At 47.3% G+C, this 20593-nt stretch overlaps 1 protein-coding gene across 2 annotated transcripts in view; it reads left to right on the top strand.

The window, feature by feature from the left end:
• The window catches only part of PAX5 (paired box 5), a 198632-nt gene that overhangs the window by 134776 nt on the left and 43263 nt on the right, over positions 1-20593 (top strand). For both annotated transcript variants that reach the window (XM_004457266.5, XM_004457267.5), the window contains exon 8: positions 15641-15742. In XM_004457266.5, coding sequence (XP_004457323.1) covers positions 15641-15742 — 102 coding nt within the window. The remainder of the gene's footprint in view (positions 1-15640; positions 15743-20593) is intronic.

The following is a 20593-nucleotide window of genomic DNA, read 5'->3' as shown; positions in this document are numbered from 1 at the left end:
CAGATTTCCAAATGAAATGAAAGGAAACAAAAACCAGGATCCCGGCTTCTTTTGAAAGCTGCGCTGCATGGGGGCTGCCCTGTGGATGGGGTGTGTGCCCTTCCTGGGCAGGGGCCTGCTCGGCCTCAGGGACGTTCAGGGGAGGGCCAGTGGGCCGACGGCCCCACCTCCTGCTCTAAGTTGCTTTCCTGGAGACGCGGGAGCGAGCCTGAAGCTCACCTTCCTCGCGCAGGGATCTGGTGCTGCGGGCAGGAGTGCCGAGGCCAAGTGGGCAGGCAGCTTTGGCCTCCAGTTCTGTGAACACAAGGGGTAAAATGATGCCACTGACGCGAGCAGGAAAAACCCTCAGGGGCCATCTGTTCCCACTGCATCAGCATTCAGACTGGAAACCAAGGCCCAGAAGAAGCTGCTCCCAAGTCACTGCTGCTCCCGCCTCGGGCTGTGCTGGCAAACTGGCCTGTGCAGACCCCTTGCAGGCTGAGTCCCCGGTGGATATGACCGCCAGTGGGCGAGGTTTTCCCTTTGCCGGGCCGGCTCCTCCGTAGTCCCTTCCAGCCGGGGCCTGGCGGGTGGAGCGCTCAACCCCTGCCCCGCCCCACACCCCAGCCCGCAGCAGAACCTGCAGCCCCAGAGGGCGGGCACGGCAGACCCTCTTTGGCCATTCGGCCATCACCAGCATCCGCTCCCGTCTTGTCCACAGTAATTAATGGCTTCTCGAGTGGCTTGCTTGCTTCTTTCTCCCGCGCACACACAGGTAGGTGGAGGGGGAGTTGGGTTGGTGCCCTGGGCCTTCACAGTGAAGGGTTTTCACACTGTCAGGGTAATGAATTCTGCGCGGGTTTGAAGTGAGGGCCTGGGAGGATCTCCACATCATGTGTCTGGGAGTGACAACCCCCAGTGGTTAATTACTGCCACACGATGAGAACCGAGCTGGTAGCAAAATGAGATAAGTTCATTATGAGCTAAATTTGAAGTTAATTGGATTCACATTTCCCCCCCATTAGTGTATATAGAGAGCGCCTACCTAGTAATGGGCTGGATGAAAAAGAAAAAGTTGCATCCAAGCAAAAACCTGGGAAGTCAGGCTTGAGTTAGCATGTGGAGTTCGTGGCGAGGGGCTTTCTGAGACGTGGGTGAGGCGGGAGCCGTAGTTCCTTCCAGAGGAGCAGGGCGGGTTTCCTTCGATCGGCTTCTCTTGGCAGGCATTTTCTGAGCATCTTCTGTGTGCCACACCGGTGAGGGGCCAGGGAGGCACTGAGCGGGCAGGCGACAAGGCCTTTGCTCTCTGGGGACCTCCCGTTCTAGAGGAGGAAAGGGACCGTGTGCAGCCCAGGCCTTTCCCAGGCTCCTGGGCTGGGTGGGCTCTGGAAGTTGGAACAAAGGGTGGGGCAGGGAAGGGAAGGGCTGGGGACCGTCCTCTTAGAGGACAGGGCACACGCAACAAAGAGGAGCAAGCAGGGTTGGCGGTGGGACAGGCCATCCTGAGGGCAGAGTGTGGCCTGAGTGAAGACCCGGAGATGGACAAGTGCCCAGTGGGTTGGGGCTGTGAGGAATGTGGTGCTGGATTGCCTGCCTTTGAATCCTGCTCTCCTGGGCACGTTTCTAACCTCTCTTTAGTTTCCACATCTGCCAAGTGGGGATGGTAATAGGACTTACAAATTTTTAAAAGTAATTAATTTTAAAAGTTGTGGTAAAATATACGTAACATAAAAATCATTTTAACCATTTTAAGCGAATCGGTTCTTTGACATGAAGTACATTGGCAATACTGTGTAACTTTTACCACTACCTGTTTCCAGACTTTTTAATCATCCCAAACATACACTTATACTCATTTGCCCCCTCTCTCTACCTCTGGTCTGCTTTCTGTTTCTATGAATTTGCTTGTTCTAAGTATTTCATATATGAGAAATCATACAGTATTTGTCCTTTTGTATCTGGCTTCTTTCATGCCACATGATGTGACGGTTCATCTGTGTTGTCACATGTACCAGCACTTCACTTCTTTTTACAGCTGAATAATATTCCATTGTGGATAGACATTTGTTTATCTGTTGATGGACACTTGGCTTGCTTTCACCTTTTGCCTATTGTGACTAATGCTGTGATGAACATTGGTATGCAAGTTTCTATCTGAGTCCCTGCTTTCAATTCTTTTGGGTATGTACCCAAGGGTGAAATTGCTGAGTTTTATGTTAGTTCTATGCTTAATTTTCTGAGGAACCACCAAACTGTTTTCCAGAGTGTCTGCACCATTTGACACGCCTACAGACAATTTACAAGGGTTCCCATTTCTCCATATTCTCATCAACACTTGTGATTTTCAGGTTTTTTAAATATTGGCCATCCCAGTGGGTGTGAAGTGGTATTTCATTGTAGTTTACTTGATTTGCATTTCATTTCTCTAATGGCAAATGATTTTGAGCATCTTTTCATGAGTTTATTGGCCACTTGAATATCTTCTCTGGAGAAATGTCTATTCAATTTGTTGGTCCATTTTTAAATTGTTTTGTTTGCTTTTTTGTGTGTGTGATTCTGGGGGCTGGGGATTGAACCTGGGACCTTGTGTGTGGGAAGCCAGCACTCAACCACTGAGCCACATCAACTTCCATGAGTTGTGTTTTTTTTTCCCCTTTCATTTTGCTTGTTTGTTTCTGTTTTTTTTCTTGTTTGTTTCTGGAAAGTGACCGGGGGACCTCCCATGTGGGAGGCAGACACTCAACCACTAGAACCACATTTGCTCCCAGTTGTTTGTCTTTTTGTTGTTGAGTTGCAGGAGTTCTTGGTATATTCTGGATATCAAACCCTTATCAGATAGATGGTTTCCAAATATTTTCTTCCATTTCATAGGTTGTTACTTCACTTTCTTGATAATGTCCTTTGATGCATAAAGACTTTTAATTTTTATGAAGTCCTTTTTATCTATTTTTTTCATTTCTTGCACTTTCATTGTAAAATCTATAACTCTATTGCCCACTACAAGTTCCTGAAGATGTCTATGTTTCTTGTAAGAGTTTTATAGTATTGACTCTTATATTTAGGCTGTTGATCCATTTTGAATTGATTTTTGTTCATGGTGAGAGGTAGGTGTTCACAGTCATTGTTTTGCTTGTGAATTTCCAGTTGTCCCAGCACTAGTTGTTGAAGAGACCATTCTTTCCCCCATTTAATGAACTTAGCACCCTTGTCAAAAATCAACTGGCCATAGGTATGTGGACTTATCTCTGAATTCTCAATTCTATTTCTTTGGTCTATAGTTCTATCCTTATACTATCCACACTGTTTAATAACTGTAGTTCTTTAAGTTTTGAAATAGGAAAGTGTGAGTCTTCTAACTTTGTTCTTCTTTTTCAACATTGTTTTGGCTATTTGGGAATCCTTGCATTTCCTTATGAATTTGAAGATCAGCTTTTCTGTTTCTGCAAAAAGGCTGATGGAATTTTGATAGAGATTACATATAAATTGTAGATCGCTTTAGTCAGTACTGACACCTAACAACATTAAGTCTTCCCATCCATGAACACAGATGTCTTTCCATTTATTTAGGCCTTCTTTAATTTCTTTCTGTAATATTTTATAGTTTTCAGTGTACAGGCCTTTCAACTCCTTGGTTAAATTTGTTCCTAGGTATTTTATTCCTTTAGATTCTACTGTAAATGGGATTGTTTTCATGATTTCTTTTCAGGTTGTTCATTTGCGGTGTATGGAAACACAACTGACTTCTGTGTATGTAGCTTGTATCCTGCAAATTTGTTGCATTTGTTCATTAGTTCTAGTAGCTTTCTTATAGACTCTTTGAGATTTTCTATATATGATTGTGTCATCTGTGAGTAGGGATAATCCAATCTGGATGCCTTTTCTTTCTTTCTCTTACCCGATTGCTCTGGCTAGAACTTCCAGTACAATGCTGAATAACAGTTATGATAATGAACATCCTTGTCTTGTTCCTGATCTTCGGGGGAAGGCCTTCCGTCTTTCACCGTTGAGAATGCTATTTGCTGTGGATTTTCATAAATGCCCTTTATCACGTTGAGGAAGTTCCTTTCTATTTCTAGTTTTCTGAGTGTTTTTATGATGAAAGGACGTTGGATTTTTGTCAAAAGCCTTTTTCGCATCACTTGAGATGAATGTGTATTTTTTCCCCTTCATTGTAGTAATGTAGTATATTACATTGGTTGATTTTCTTATTTTGGGCCTCCTTGCGTTCCTGGAATAAATCCCACCTAGTCATGGTGCATAATCCTTGTAATAGACTGTTAGTTTTGGTTGCCAGTATTTCATAAGGGATATTGGTTTGTAATTTTCTTGTGCTATCTTTATCTGGCTTTACTCTCAGGGTAATGCTAGCCTTATGGAATGAGTTAGGAAGTAATCCTTCCTTTTCTGTTTTCATTTATTTATTTATTTATTTATTTATTTATTTATTTATTTATTTAGGCGAGTTTGAGAAGGTTTGATTTTAAGTCTTCTTTAAATGTTTGGTAGAATTCGGCAGTGAAACCATCTGCTCTTTGACTTTTTATTGTTGTTGGGAGGTTTTTAATTACTAAATCTATTTACTCAATATAGATCTGTTGGTATTTTCTGTCTTCTATCTTCTTGTGTCAATTAGATAATTTATAGTTTCAAGGAATTTGTCCATTTCATCCAGATTTTCTAAGTTGTTGGCATATAATTGTTCAAAGTACCCCTTTATAATCTTTTTTATTTCTGTAAGGTTAGTAGTAATGTCCCTACTTTCATTTCTGATTTTAGTTATTTGTGATGGCTCTCTCTTTTTCTTTGTCAGTCCAGCTAAAGGTTTGTTGATTTTATTGATCTGTTTAAAAACCAACTTCTCCTTTTGTTGATTCTCTCTGTTGTTTTTCTATTCTCTATTTCATTTATCTCTACTCTAATCTTTACTATTCCCTTCCATCTACTAACTTTGGGTTTAGTTTGCTCTTCTTTTTCTACTTTCTTTAGTTAGGTTATTGGTTTGTGATCTTTTTTCCTTTTTTAATGTAGGCCATTGAGCTATAAATTTCCCTATGAGCACTGCCTTAGCTGCATCACATATGTTTTGGTATGCTGTGTTTTTGTTTTCATTTGTCTCAAGAAATTTCTTAACTCCTTTGTTATTTCTTCTTTGACCCATTGGTTATTTAATAGGGTGTTGCTTAATTTCCACATATTTATAGATTTTCTAGTTTTCCCTCTGTTACTTATTTTTAGCTTTATTCTGTTGTGGTCCAAGAAGATACTTTGTATGATTTTAATATTTTAAAGTTTATTGAGATTTGATTTGTGGCCTGATATATGGTCTATTCTAGAAGAATGTGTATTCTACTCTTGGGTGAAGTGTTGTATATATGTTCATTAGGTCTAGCTGGTTAATAGTGTTAAGTCCTCTGTTTCCTTATTGATCTTCTGTTTAGGTGTTCTATCAATTATTGAAAGTGGTGTAGTCAAGTCTCCAACTGTTATTGTAAAACTATTTCTCCCTCCAATTTTGTCAGCTTTGGCTTCTTATATTTTGGGGCTCTGTGGTAAGATGCATATGTATTTATAATTATTGTATCTTCTTGCTGAACTGAAACTTTTATCAATATATAATATCCTTCTTTGTCTCTTGTAACCTTTTTTGACTTAAAGTCTATTTTGTCTGACAGTAATATAGCCACTCAGGTTCTCTTTCTCACTTTTGAATAGAATATCTTTTACCATCCTTTTACTTTCAAATCCTTTATTTCTATTTTAGTTTGCTAAAGGCTTTGTTTGCTTATTTTTTTAAGATTTATTTTTATTTATTTCTAACCCCTTCCCCTGCCTGCCCCCCCCCCCCATGTTGTCTACTCTTTGTCCATTTGCTGTGTGTTCTTCTGTGTCTGCTTGCATTCCCTTCAGGTGGCACTAAGAATCTGTGTCTCTTTTTGTTGCATCATCTTGCTGCATCAGGTCATTGTGTGTGTGGTGCCACTTCTGGGCAGGTTGCACATTTTTTGCGCAGGGCGGCTTTCCTTGCAGGGCGTACTCCTTGCGTGTGGGGCTCCCCTGCACAGGGGACACCCCTACATGGCATGGCACTCCTTGCACATGGCAGCACTGCGCATGGGCCTGCTTACCACACAGGTCAGGAGGCCCTGGGTCCTGAACCCTGGACCTCCTATATGGTAGGCAGATGCTCTATCAGTTGAGCTACATCTGCTTCCCTGTGTTTGTTTTTATGAAGGGAATTTATTAGTTTAAAAGCTAACAGTTCTGAGGCCAGGAAAATGTCCAAATCACAGCATAGGTGATGTTCTCTCCTGGAAGGTCAACAGCCTGCGATCCTGGACTCCTGCCACATGACAAGGCACAGTGGTGGCTCTGCTGGTGTCTGCCTTCTCCAGACCCACTCTCTCCCTGAGCTCAGCTGTGGACGATCAGGAAAATGGTGGTATCCGCTCAATTCTCCCTCTCCTCTGGGCCCCTTCCTTCAGCTTCGGGCTGCTTTGTCTGTGACTGTTGTCTCTCTTGGGTTTGTTCATTTCAGGAGGCTTCTCTCTGACTATGCTGCTTTTTTCTTTATCTGCAGCTTTTTATTTCTCCAGTAAGGGGATTAAGACCCACCCTGATTCCTGCAATCGAATCAAAGGCCCTTGACCGAAGTAATTTAATCAAAAGTTCCCACCTATAAATAGATTTACAAGCACAGGAGTGGATTAGCTTTAAGAAAAGGATTTTCTAGGATCCACCCAGCTTCAAATTGTCACAGTGTCTTGGTATCTAAAATGAATCTTTTGTAGACAGTGTATAGATGGCATCCACCTTTTCATCCAATCTACCAATCTCTACCCTTTGAGATTGGCATTTAAAGTATTAGCTGAGAAGGAAGGATTTACTTCTTTCATTTAGCTATTTTTTTCTGTGTCTTGTATGTTTTTAGTTTTCCATTTACTACATTACTGTCTTTTTAAAAATTCAGTTGCTTTTTTGTAGTGTTCCATTTTTATTCCCTTCTTATTTTTGTTTCTCTATATATTTTTAGTTATTTTCTTAGTGGTTACCTTTGTAATTATAATGAACATTTTAAACTAACAACATCCTAGTTCAACTAGTACCAATCTAATTTCAGTAGTATACAAACTCTCTACTCCTATATATTTCCTTCTCTCCCCCTTTACATTGTTATTTTCTCAGATTACACCTTCATATATTACATGCCCATTAACATAGATTTTAAATGTTATTTACCCATTTTCCTGGTAAGCTATATAGGGAGAAAATACAGTTACAAACTGTTAGTACAAAAATACTGGATTTTTATATTTATCAATATTTTTTATTTTTTCTTATGGCTTTGAGTTACTGTCTAGTATCCTTTTTATTTCACCCTGAAGGACTCCCTTAACATTTCTTGTAAGGCAGGTCTTCTGGTACTAAACTCTTTCAGTGTTTGTTTATCTGTAAATGTCTTAATTTTTCCTTAATTTTTGAAAGATAATTTTGCTGGATATAGAGTTCTTGATTAACAGTTTTTTTTAATAATTTTAAAAAAAGATTTATTTATCCCCCTCCCCCCATTTGTCTGCTCTCTGTGTCCATTCACTGTGTGTTCTTCTGTGTCTGCTTGTATTCTCATTAGGTGTCACTGCGAACTGATTCTGGAAACTTCCAGAGTGGGAGAGAGGAGATTACTCTCTTGCGCCACCTCAGCTCCCTGATCTGCTATGTCTTCTTATTTTCTCTCCTCTGTGTCTCTTGTTGCGTAATCTTGCTGCACCAACCCTCCGCATTGGCCGGCACCCCTGCACAGGGTGGCATTACTGCGTGGGCCGGCACTCTGCGTGGACCAGCTCACTGTGCAGGCCAGCTTGCCTTCACCAGGAGGCCCTGGGCATCAGACCCTGGACCTCCTATATGATAGATGGGAGCCCAACTGCTTGAGCCACATTCATTTCCCATGTTTTCTGATGAGAAATCCACTGTTTTTTTTATTTTAAAAGATTTATTTATTTATTTATTTCCCCTCCCCTCCCCACCCCAGTTATCTGTTCTGTTTCTGTGTCTTCTTCTTTGTCCACTTCTGTTGTTGTCAGCGGCACGGGAATCTGTTTCTTTTTGTTGCGTCATCTTGCTGCGTCAGCTCTCCGTGTGTGTGGCACCATTCCTGGGCAGGGTGCACTTTCTTTCGTGCTGGACGGCTCTCCTTCCGGGGCGCACTCCTTGCGCGTGGGGCTCCCCTATGCGGGGGACACCCCTGTGTGACACGGCACTCCTGGCGCGCAGCAGCACAGTGTGTGGGCCAGCTCATCACAAGGGTCAGTAGGCCCTGGGTTTGAACCCTGGACCTCCTGTGTGGTAGGCAGACGCCCTATCCATTGAGCCAAATCCGCTTCCTGTTCTAGGAGTTTTATAGTTTTAGCATTCACATTTAGGTCTTTGATCCACTTGAATTAATTTTTGTGTATGATATGTGCATCTGATTTTGAATCACTGTTAGAAAGCCTTTCTCTGTACTTGGGTTAGAGAGGCATTCACCTGGGGTTCCTTCTATTCCTTGTATAGTTTTATTTTTTTACATTTGTGCTCAGATCTGTTTGGAGTTTATTCTTGTGTAGAGTGTGATGAATCAATCTAATTTTATCTTTTTCCAAATAGTTCTCCGGTTATTCTAAAACCATTTATTAAGAAGTCCATACTTGCCCCAGTGGTTTGAGATCACACCTTTGTTATCTACTAGATTTCTGGATATAGTTGAGGCTTTCTAGTCTCTTCCACTGATTTTCCATCTATTCATGTCCTGGGGTCACCTTTTAACTATTAAAACTGTTTAGAATATTTTATTATCTGGGAGGGCTAGTACCCCCCAAGGGGGACATTTTGAAGAATCTTGTCAGAATAACATGTAACCAGAAGTTATGAAATCTGAGCTGAAATCTATTCTACCACTTACTCTGTGACTTTGGGTCAGTCAGAATTCATCTCTGAGCCTCAGTTTCCTCATCTGTACAACAAGGATAAGTACCAATTCTTTCCCTTCTTTCCTCTCAGGGTTAAAAAAAGGTGTAATTTATTTTAAAATAAGTTTATCTCTTCTAGAGGAATGGTCTTGATCATATCAAAAGTTCTGCTGAGATTTCTTGCTAATAGTAAACGAGGCCAAGTCTCTCTGGAAAGAGGAAGACATCAGTTGGCCAAGATGTAATTACATGCCATTAATAGGAAGAATTATGTTAGGAACCCAAATCAATTTATTTTATTTAATTATTTGCAAGTGTGTTATATGCCATCAATAATGTCCAATGCAATTGCAAATGATATAAATTCTTTCTAGACAAAAATTATATAAACATGTGCTTTGAAGTGATACTGAGTTCAGAAGCATTAATTCTGATTTCCCATTCTAGTTCAGATGCTTGCATTAGAACTGAAATGTAGCAGTAGCATCTCCTCAACTGACTTGTGCTAACTGATTGTTAAATACCACCAGCCCTAAGATATGCCTGAAACATGTTAGCAGCGGGACTGAGAGGCTGAAAATGGCTCTGGCTGTAGAGTGGGTCCAGCTCTGCTCCACGTGTCTCCCTTCCTTCTTGGACCAGCAGGCTAGATGGTGCATATGTTCTTCTCATGGCAATGGCAGAAGTGCAAAGGGGAATGGTCAGTTGCACAGCACATCTCAGGTCTCAATGTCTGCTAACGTTCCATTGGCCAGAGCAAGGCATGTGGCTAAGCCCAAATTCAAGGGGGTGAAAAAGTAACTCTGCCTCTAGTAAGAGGAACTGCAAAGGAAGCAGCTGAAGAGTCAGGCAATAATGTAATCTTCCACAAGTCCTCATCGTGGGCTGGCACCACACAAGCGTTTTACCTGCATTTGTTCATTGACTTCCCAACAATGCCATGGAAGAGGCATGTTACCATTGATATTGCAAAGGTGGCACAGTGTAGGGCTGGAGAGTGCAGACTTGGGAGCCAGGCTGACTAGGTTTGGCATCTGGCTCTCTTACTATCTGTGTGACCTTGAGCAAGTCATTTAAACTCTCTGTGCCTCAGTTACCTCATCATAAAATAGGAATAATAGCAGCTATCTCATAGAATTTTTGTAAGGAATAAATGAGTATGTGTGTATATGTATTACTTAGAGAGCACCTGGCTCACAGTTTGCTCTCTATAAGCTCTATCTGTTTTATAGATGAGGAAACCGAGGTTCAGAATGATCAAGAAACTCTCTCTAGGTGACATAAGAATAAGTGGTAAAGCAAAAAAGAGAACCTGGGCAGTCAGACTCTACTCTCTTCACCATTGTGCTCTGCAGACTTCCTTTCCATGTTGAGTCACAGTCAGCCTTCCTATGACTTCCCAGCATAGTCTTATAAGAAATGTTGTCATCTGGGGATTAAATGGAATAATGCCTACCCCAGTGTCTGGCACAGAGTTGGGGTCCAGGAGATTGGAGAAGATGTAGAAAGCTCTCTGTCTCTTCCTTTTGTGGCCCTGCACAAGTGAGAGCACAGGGCCCTTTGTCTTTGTGAGCAATCTAAAGAAGGTAAATGCAACTGAAGGCCACAGTCTCTGGTTCCAGAGACATTTGCTGGAGGAAACTGAAACCACGGACAACACAAAGGGAGCTCCTTAGTAATGGGCCTCTCAGAGTGCACACTGCCATACCCAAGGCCCAGGAGCTGGGACTTGGAATGGAATGAGCCCCAGCAAGATGGCAAAGTCCTGCACAAGGCCCCAAGAGGCTGGCAGCTCAGAGGTCTGCTGCTGGTGTCCCAAGGAGGACCTATCCATCCTGCAGCCTCTTCCAGGTAGCTCCACACTACATTCCTGGATTGATTATGGAAGTTGGAGACCTGTTGGTGTAGTTGAACTTAAGAGAAGAAAAACACACTCCCAGCTAAAGTCCCAGTATGTGTCATGCACAATTTGGTGGGTGTGAGTGCCAGGGGTTCTTCGGGATCATTGAGTTAAGAGCTCTTTTTTTAAGGAGACTGAAGCTCAGTGAGCGGGTGACTTACCTAGAGTCCCACAGCAGTTCAGGAGAACCCTGAGGCTCTGCTGAGTAAAGGGTCCTGGATGGCTATCTCATCCCCGATCTCCCATGAGGAGTTATTGAGTGCTTACTATGTGCCAGGCATTATGCAATTCTGCCCTTGTAGAGCTCATTGTCTGGAAGATGAATATTAATAAGTTTATTCCTGAACAGGCATTTGACTCCCACATCTATTTTGGTCCCCTGTAGTCTCTTTCCTGCTTTAATCTGCTTACCCCTTCCAGCTGCCAACCTGATTAATTGACCCTCCCAATTCTCAACTCTCCTTGTCTCATTTTCTCTTTCTGTTTCTCCACCTACCCTCCCACCTCCATACCCACCATTGGAGACTTAACTGGAGCTCAGACACCGGGTTCAAATCTCAGCTCTACTTTCTCCCAGCTGGTTGATCTTAGGCAAGGTACTTAACCTCTTCCTTCCTTGGTTTCCTCTTTTATAAAGTGGGCATGATAATTGTTTGAACCCCATAGAGTTGTAGTGATAATACAATGGGTTAATATACATAAAACACTTTTAAGAGTGCCTGGCACAAGTAAGTGCTATATTATCGTTATTAATATTATCATCTCTAATTTGTCTGTCCCCTGGTGTGATACCCCTTTGCACCGGGACTGGGCAGGGCCGAAGGACCTTCAGGAGAGGTCAATACCATGGCGACTTGAGGGCCTCAGAATAGGCTTCACAGAGGAGCAGGCTCTGGAGGTTGGGCTTGGAGATTGGATGGGAGGTTTAGCTGGTAGAAGTGGGAGAAGGGTGATTCGAAAGGGAAGCAGCGTGCGCAGAGGCGAGGGACTGGGAGAGTGTGAGGCAGGTTTGAGGGCTTTCTAAGGAAATTAGGAGCTGATAAGGCTGGAAAGGTTGGAGCAGGGGGCGGAGCACAGACTGGAAGCCAAACTGAAAAATCCGCACTTGATGGAATAGGCAGTTGGGAGCTATTGCATATAAAAGCTATTGATCCTAGACATTCATTACCAGGTTCTCTTACCACACATTTTCATGGTTCTAATGGATGAGCCAGGTGCAAGACATATCCAGATAGTGGTCATTTTTGTCCTTCCCCTTCCCCCCAAATTTGTCCCTCATGTCTTTATCTTGTTTTGTTGTACTGCCTAGAACTTTCAGAACAATTTTCAATAACATTGATAACGTGTTCTTGGCCTGTTTTGACTGTAATAGGAATTAAACATTTAAAACATTAAACATCATAGTAATTCACATATTCAAGTATTTCACCTCTCAAATATGATGTTGATGTTAGATTTAGGATCAATAGCAGGTCAAAGAAGTATATTTCTATTCCTGTTTTCTAAGAGTTATTGTAAGGAATTAAAATAGAGTTTTAGCAAATATCTTTCATCATTTTTTTTTGCTCCTTTGATACATTAATATGCTATCTCAACCTATGCTTTAATATTGAACAATCATTGCATATATGGAAAAAATGACTTGATCATGATGTATTATTCTCTCACTATATTGCTTGATCAGTGTAGTAAGCTATTTAGTAATACAGATTTTTTTGCATCTATATTAATAAATTGTAGGATTAGCTTTTAATTTTCATTTTTTGTGCTTTTTTTTGTTAAATTTTTATATCAGGAATATACTAGCTTGGCAAAATTAATTGAGAAGATTTCTTATTTTTATATGCCCTGAAAATTACAGAGGAATTGTTTCCCTTGAAGGTTTAAAATAACTTTCCAAAAATAAAACCCAAACAAACAAAAAAAAAACTTGTCCAAGAAGGTAAGTAGACTAGGCACTTATTTTTAAAGGAACAACTTTTTCCATTTATTCAAAGGTTCTTCAGTGTGCAAATTTTCTCTTTCTTCTTGAGTTAATTTTGGTAATCCATGTTTTCCTAGAAGATTGTCCCTTTTGTTGAGATTTTCACATTTATTAGTGTAGAGTTCCCATGTAGTCTCTTATTTTTTTAGTATATTCTTTTCTATGTCTCTGCCTGTATTTGCTCCTCTTTCCTTATCTTGATATTTGTGTCTTCTCTTTTTAATCGTGCCCTAAGTTTGTCTGTTTTATTGGTCTTTTCAAATAACAGTTCTTGGTTGTATTTATAATTGTGTCTGCTTTTCTGTTTCCTAATGCATCTATTTTCTGCTTTTTCCTTATCAATTCCTTCCTCGCCCTTTCCCTAGGTTAATTTTATTGCTTTCTTTATCTGACTTCTTGGGTTGAATGCTTTGGTGAGGCCCCGGTTTTCTGAACCCTTGCTTTAGGGTGCAAGGTTTTAGAACCTGTATAACAGCGGCTGAAACTGTTGGGGTTCATACATGACCAAGAGAAAGGGTCCCTGTGGAGGAAGAGCCCAGTCCCAGGAGCAGGAGAGCTGAATTCCAGTCCCAACCTTGCCTCAGATAAGGCAAGTCCTTTCCCCTCTCAGGACCCCACCGCCTTGGCCGTCCCAGGCAGCCAGGTGGATGAGGGCCCGGGGAAGGCCCGGCTCTGGCAATCCCTGCACCAGGCAGGCGCCCACAGATTTGGCCTCCCTCCGATGCAGCCCTGGCCCACCCCAGCACACACACCCCTAAGAACTGCAGGTTTGGATTTCCTTCTGCCTGATAGAACCAAAAAGCCACGGTGACAGTGTGGCTGGCGAGACTCAGCCAGGGTGTCCCAGCTGAGGGGCACGTGGTCGGAAGCACAGCTGGGTCACTGGTACAGTGGTTGAACACGTGGCCTTTGACTTGGATTGCTTGGGTTCACCTCATGGCCCTTCCCGGGTAACTTTAGGCAAGTTACTTGATCTTACTATGCCTCATTTTTTGGTAACAATTGGGATAGTCTCAGTACCTCACCCCCTACGGCTGTTGAAGGTCAAATGAGTTAATGATTAAAATCCTCAGAACAGAGCCTGGTGTTTTCTCTAGTTTCTATGGAAGTATTTGTGGTGATAGTTGTCCTCTTCAGGGGTGAGGCTGGGGGTGGGCCTGGGCTGGCAGCTGCTCCCGTTTGGGGGCCCCGAGCCCATCACCACTGCACAGCCTTTGGCTGTCTTCTCCCGCTGGTGCTGACGTTTCAGGCTTGCACCAAGTAGTCTGATCCTTGCTTTCCCTCTGCTTCCTCAGACATCTTTTCAGCAAGCCTCACGTCCCTGCACCTCTCTAACAACTATGAGGAAGACACGTCCTGCCGTGCTGCTGCCTGGGGTGGAGCTGGGTCCTGGGCTGAGGGAAGAAGCTTGGGCCCAGGTCCCCGCTCTGCTGCCTGTTCCCTGGGAGACCTGGGATGGCTGCTTCACCCCTGTGGGTTTCGTTTTTCCACCTGCAGAATGGCAGCAGGCAGTGGTCAAAGGGCTCCAAGCGCCCTCCCTGCCCTAATTCTTGACTGTGGATGGAGGGGGCTCCAAGAGACCCCAGAGAGCCCCTGCTTCCCCAGCAGGGTGGCTTCTTTCATTCCCTTAACAAATATGTGCGGCCTGTGCCATGCCGACAGTGGGGTGTGAAAACCCGATTCCCGGAGCTTGCCCTTGGTGGAGAGAGGAGCTGCCACCGAGGGTGGTGGGTGTTGGGTCTGAGGAGGATGAGGGGGGAGACACAAGGAAGCTGGTGTCTTAAGACACCACATCTTTTTTTTTTATAGTTGGGGGTCTTTTTTTTTTTTTTTTTTAAGATTTCTTTCTTTCTCTCCCCTTCCCCCCCTGCCCCGGTTATCTGTTCTCTGTGTCTATTTGCTGCATCGTCTTTGTCCGTTTCTGTTGTCAGTGGCACGGGAATGTGTGTTTCTTTTTGTTGCGTCATCTTGTTGCATCAGCTCTCCATGTGTGCTGTGCCATTCCTGGGCAGGCTGCACTTTCTTTCACGCTGGGCAGCTCTCCTTACGGGGTGCACTCCTTGTGCATGGGGCTCCCCTACACAGGGGACACCCCTGCGTGGCAGGGCACTCCTTGCACGCATCAGCACTGCGCATGGGCCAGCTCCACATGGATCAAGGAGGCCCGGGGTTTGAACCGCGGACCTCCCATGTGGTAGACGGACGCCCTAACCACTTGGCTAAGTCCACTTCCTAACAGCACATCTTAATGGCATGGTCAGTCCTGCTGACCTCCGTTTTCTGTTTAATCTCTGCTCTCCTGGGGACTCAGAATGGTTGCATTTTATTTAGGGGACCGAGGCTCCCCTGAAGCAAATCTTCATGTGAAGAGATGTGTTTCAAGCCAGGGTGCTGAGTCCAAAGCCAGGGACGTGATGAGTGGAGGGGGGCGGGGGAAGGGAGTCTCTTGTGTGGCAGCTGCCTGGTGTTCTGGGAGGTTCTGGAAGGTTCTGGAAGGTGAGCAGAGCCCTGTGAGCTGGGGCCGGTGCTGGCTGGGCAGCCTTTGAACCACTGGCCCTAGGACTGTTCACTCCTTCAGGGACATTCACAGGCTCATGCCGTGAGCTGGCCGCGGATTCTTGCGGCGTGGCTCCAGGGGTGGTTGGAGGCGTGTGTGTGTATGTGTGGGCATGTACGTGTGTGTGAACACGTGAGAGCGATGGGGGGAGCTGGCGACCCTTTGGCGTTGAGCGAGCAGACGTGACAAATGTGCAGAAGTGTCGCGGGAGTTGTGGACAGGAGCGGCCGGCCACGGAGACGCTCAGTCCCTGATTTGTTGCTTTGATTCCTCAGGCCGCGACTTGGCGAGCACGACCCTCCCCGGGTACCCTCCGCACGTCCCCCCTGCCGGACAGGGCAGCTACTCCGCGCCGACGCTGACAGGAATGGTGCCTGGTGAGTTTCCACTGTCGGCGTCCCCGCAGCGGGCAGTGGACGGGGTTTCGTCGGGGGGGCATCTCCCCACACGGCCCAGGTGACCTCCACGCGTCCGAGAAGCAGCCCTGAATAAATCAGGCGGAGGTCTGCGCTCGCAGCCTCCTTCTCCGCAGCTGAGCCTGTGGCGGAGGCTGGGACCAGCCGGAGGCACCCGGGGCACATCAGAGAGGGGGGCCCTTGACTGTCACTCAGACACAGCTCTGTGGCCACACGGGGAGTCTGAACACAGAGGGGTGCAGGACCTGGCCAAAGGTCGGCCGGCCAGTTTGGCGTGGAGGCCCTCCCGCCCCCTCTCCCCCACTCAATTTGTGTGACATGAACCAGGGGAGACCCTGAGATGCTCTCGGAGGCCTCACTCCTTGGGCTGGAGGACGACATGTACAGGAGAGACAGACATTGGCTGGTGGGTTTGTCACTCGATTCCAGTGGCTGCTGACCCCCGATCCCCTTGGGCAACGATGTGTCAGCTTCCTTCAGGATGTTTAGAAAGGAGAGCACCGTGCCTCCTTCCATGGCGGGTGGCCTGGGGGCAAGACAACACTTCATCGTGGCGCTGGCCGCCCACGTGGGCCTTAGCAAACACAGTGTACCCTTTTCTGAAAAACAAGGAGAAAACCAGGGTTTTGTTGGATGTTGTCACACTTGTTTATGGGTTTGCATCACCTGTTCTGAATCACTTTCAGGGCACGGTCCGGGCCTGGGGCTCCAAGGGCCCCGGCCCTCTCCTAATGTATGCCGTGGGCTCATGGAAACGCCAGCTTGGTTGTTCTGCTCCCTCCCCTCCCCGCCTGCTGTCTCTCTGGAGCCCCACAACAGCTCTGAGAAGGAGGCAAGGAGGGATTGTTCACCCCGCTTTATTGCTGAGCCCAGAGAGGGGCTGGGATGTGTCCAAGCCACCCAGCAAGAAGGCCGAGCCAGAGCTAGAAGCTGATTAGAGCCACCCTGCCCCAGGCCCCGTTCTTTAGAGGGCTCTGCCCTGGCCTTGAAGGGGCAGTGCCCCCTCCCCGTGAGCCAAGGAGCCTGTGGGGCTAAGGGGGCGTGCCCACCGGGAGCCCACACCCCTCCGTCTAGACTACCCTGGGGTCCTGCCCAGACTGCCCAAGCCCCTCCCAGCCTCTTCCTCAGGGCGGCCCAGGGGCTGGCACTTTGTAGGGTGTGGACGGAGCTCGGCTGTGAGAGCAGGGGTGTGTGGAGGCCCCGTGCGTGGTGAGTGGAGCTGGGGGCGGCAGAGCAGCGGGCAGAGCAGCGGGCAGAGCACAGCCCGGGGGAGCTTTCCCACGCAGTCCTGTCCTGGCACAGAAGGCAGTGAGCCTGAGGATTCTAAATTTGATCCTGGCCTTCCAGGTTGTTATAAAGTTGTATTTAACAAGGTAGGAGGATAGAGCATATTTCATTTAACGGTTTGTTAGCTTGATTTATGACTGTTAAATATGAGACATATGGGAAATGGCCTCCATTTGTTCTCTTGCCCTGGGCCTTGCCAGTGCCGGGGAGGCCTGCCAGGTGCACGGCTGCAAAGCCTTCGCCTTTTCTGCTGCAAGGAGGCCCGTATGGTTCGGAGGGGACTACTGCATGCCAGGCAGAGGTGGTGGGACGCTCACCGTCCTTTCACCCCAGCGGGCTCCTTGTTCCCCAGCCTTCAGCAAGTTAGGCAGCCTCGGGAGATGGAGCCCAAGCAATACCTGTTAAGGGCTCCTTGCGTTTGTGTAGCACTGGGTAGAGTGTCAAGTACTTTCCCAGAGTCCTTGATGTCACCTGCGAAGTGGGCAAGGTGACATCAGAATGGGAAGCTGAGGCCCAGAGAAGTTAGGGAGTTGCCCACAGGCACACGACGTGCAGCTGGGAGGGCCTGAGCCCGGCCTTGGCCCTCCGGGTCCCTGCTCCTTCTGCACCCTGGCTTGCCCATCGGCTCAAGCCTGTCTGTGATGGGAGAACAGGAAAGGGAGTCTGAGGCTGCCCTGGGCCCTGTCCCCAAGGGCATGCAGGCAGCTGAAGCCGAGGCTTCCCAGCAGGGCCCCACAGCTCCCTGCTGCAGACCCCAGAGAGAGCAAGTGCAAAGAAACAGCGGAACTTTCCCCAGTTTATCCCAACAGAGCCTGCCCTTCATGCCCCCTGAGCCCTGCAGCCCTGATTACCAGGCTGGAGAATCAAGTGGCCGTGGGCCCAGTGGAGCCCCCAGTGAGCATGCAGGTGGCTTCTTGCCCAGAGCCCATTAACGCTGACAGCAGGAATCACAGCCCCGAGCGGGGGCACGGCCTAACCCAGCCCCCGGCAGCAGCAGGGTGGGGGCCTCCCTGGGCTGGTCGAGTGCCAGGGCCCCCAGGACTCTGTCCCCAGCCCAGGGGAGGGGTACGCAAGCGGGCGGGGGGGGGGGAAAACAAGCATCCTCCTGGCGGGGACATCCGCTGCCAGGGGTCCCTTGTCTTTCTCCTCTTTTCTCCCTCCACTTTTCCTGCTCTGTAGCCACCCTCTTCGCCCTTTTTCCTCCTGCTCTTCCTGCCTGCCCCTCCTGTACCCCCCAACACTTGCTCGGTGCCAGGCCCGGGGTCAGGCTGGGATTCTTGGCTCGGCAGGCCCGGAGCTTGGCTCCTGTGCCCCCCTGTCCAGACCACTTCCCCATCTTTTGGACTTTTGTTTCCAACGTTATTTCCAGGCCTCTGTTTCTTAGGGTGCCTTTGGTGGCTCTGTCCCCAGCTCGTTCCCCAGAATAGGGAGGCCCCTCCTGCACAGCCAGCGGGAGCCGCGAGCCTGGAGCTCTGCCCGGCCCCCGCCCTTCCGGCCTCCTCTCCCGCCACGCCTCGTGCTCTTACTGGTCAACGTCCCTCCTCAGTGTGCCTCTGGCGTGGAGCACTCGCAGCTGCCCCCTGCCGCGCGGACGTCCCCTGCCCCATGATGCCTTCCGATGTGGCCCTCTCCGGGGAGGTTAGCGATGCCCGTGTCCCCCTCCCGCAGGCAGGTGAGCCCATAGGTCTGGGCCGTCGGTCTTATTAGTCCTCTGCCGCCGCACAGCCCCTGGCACACAGGAAGATCTTGTTGAGCATTGGCTAAAGGAGAGGGGCATGAGGGAGCGAGGGAAGGAGGAAAAATGAGATTGAACTTGCCTTCCTTTCCTGTGGCTGCTGGAACAAATCGCTATGAATTGGGTGGCTTAAAACAACGGACGTTTATTCCTGAACGCGCTGCGGGCCACGAGTCTAAAATCAGGACCACTGGGTGGTAACCAGGGTGTGGGCAGAGCCACACGCCCTCGGAGGCCCTGGGAGGATCCAGCCCTCGCCTCTCGCGGCTCCTGGGGGCTGCCAGCATTCCTTGGCTTGTGGCTGCGACACTCTGACCTCCCAGGCCAGCATCATTCCACCTCTGCCCCGTGTGCGGGCGTCTCGTCTCCCTCTGCCTCGCTCTTAGATGTGACTGCATTCAAAGCCCACCTGCGTCATCCAGGCTAAGTTCCTAAACTAAAGCACAGCTGCAGAGACCCTCCCGTTTCGTCCCCTGTATGCGGTAACGTTCACAGGTTCCATATCTTATTTATTTATTCATTTTTTGAAGTACTATCAGAGATTGAACCTAGCACCTCAGCTCCCCTGAGTTGGTTTTCTCGTTTGTTTGCTTGTTTTTTTGTTTTTATGAGTCACCAGAAACCAAACCTGGGACCTCCCATGTGGGAAGCGGGAGCTCAACCACTTGAGCCACATCTGCTCCCTTCCCTATCTTTTGGAGGGTAGTTTTTCAACCTGCCGCAACCTGTTTGAGGATTTCAGCTTTCTCTGTTCAGATTTCTTATAGCTGACCTCTTGGGCGTCTGAATCCAGGAGGCAGTCGCCTCTCCACTGGGTAGGTGCTAAGTTTGCAGGCAGCATTTCAGAGCCCCCGAGGGCATGTTGGCAGGTGGCAGGATTGGAGCAACAAGCCTGCAAACTCTGTAGAACCCCTTGCTGATCAGTTATGGCGAATAAAACCAATAAGGCATATTACATCAGCTTAGAATAAAGACAGTTTTCTGATTTTATTTTCATCAGGTCCCAGCAAATGCCAAAAGTTTTGCACCACAGATTCCAAAGCATGTCTGAATGGGTACAACTGGTTGATTCCTGCCTAGAGATATTTACGCAACCTAACAGTTATTGACATGGCATTTGAAAGTCTTAAACATTCTGAGGTGGAGGGAAAAGGAAGGGGAATTCACTGCCTTTTGGCTTGAGTGCTTTCAAGAGCACAGTAAACACCTTTGAGATGAACCAGGCAAGGAAGGACCCCGCCATGGCGATGTGTGCCCGCCCGTGGCCCCGCCTCACTTGTCACACCCCCGGCTCTGTCTCACGTGGCCTGGCCATGGCTGTCTCTCATGTCCTATCCACAGCCCTGTCTTGTGGACTTAGTTCGTGGCTCTGTGTCGCAGGCCCTTTATTTGACTCCTGTCTTTGGGGCTTCAGGCCAAAGTCCCAGGGAATCCTGAAAAGGTCCTCTTCCCCTTTCCTGGCAGCAGCACATGTTGGAGCTCACTGACGGGAAGGGGCCTAAGGAGGAGGGCTGGGTCCCTGTGGCCCTGCACACTCGCTTTGCCAGGGATTGACTGGTCTTTGTCTTTTCTAGACGCCTTTCAATACAGTGGCTAGATTAACTGGTGACATTTATTTTCTTGAAGAAGTAGGAGGTAGGGGTGGGGGCGAGGGGTGCAGGAGGAGCTTGAGGCAAGTGGGGAGGACTGGAGCTCAGTGAGGGACAGGGCAGGTTGGCCTGCACCCCCAACCCCAGGAGCAGGCGGGGCCTGCTCCTTCCACCGCAGCCCGTGAGATCTTCTGCTTACAG

Source organism: Dasypus novemcinctus, chromosome 8 (genome assembly GCF_030445035.2).
Source record: "Dasypus novemcinctus isolate mDasNov1 chromosome 8, mDasNov1.1.hap2, whole genome shotgun sequence".
NCBI classification, from domain to species: domain Eukaryota; kingdom Metazoa; phylum Chordata; class Mammalia; order Cingulata; family Dasypodidae; genus Dasypus; species Dasypus novemcinctus.
The sequence above is the reverse complement of the archived record's forward strand: the minus strand, read 5'-3'. Positions and strand labels throughout refer to the sequence as shown.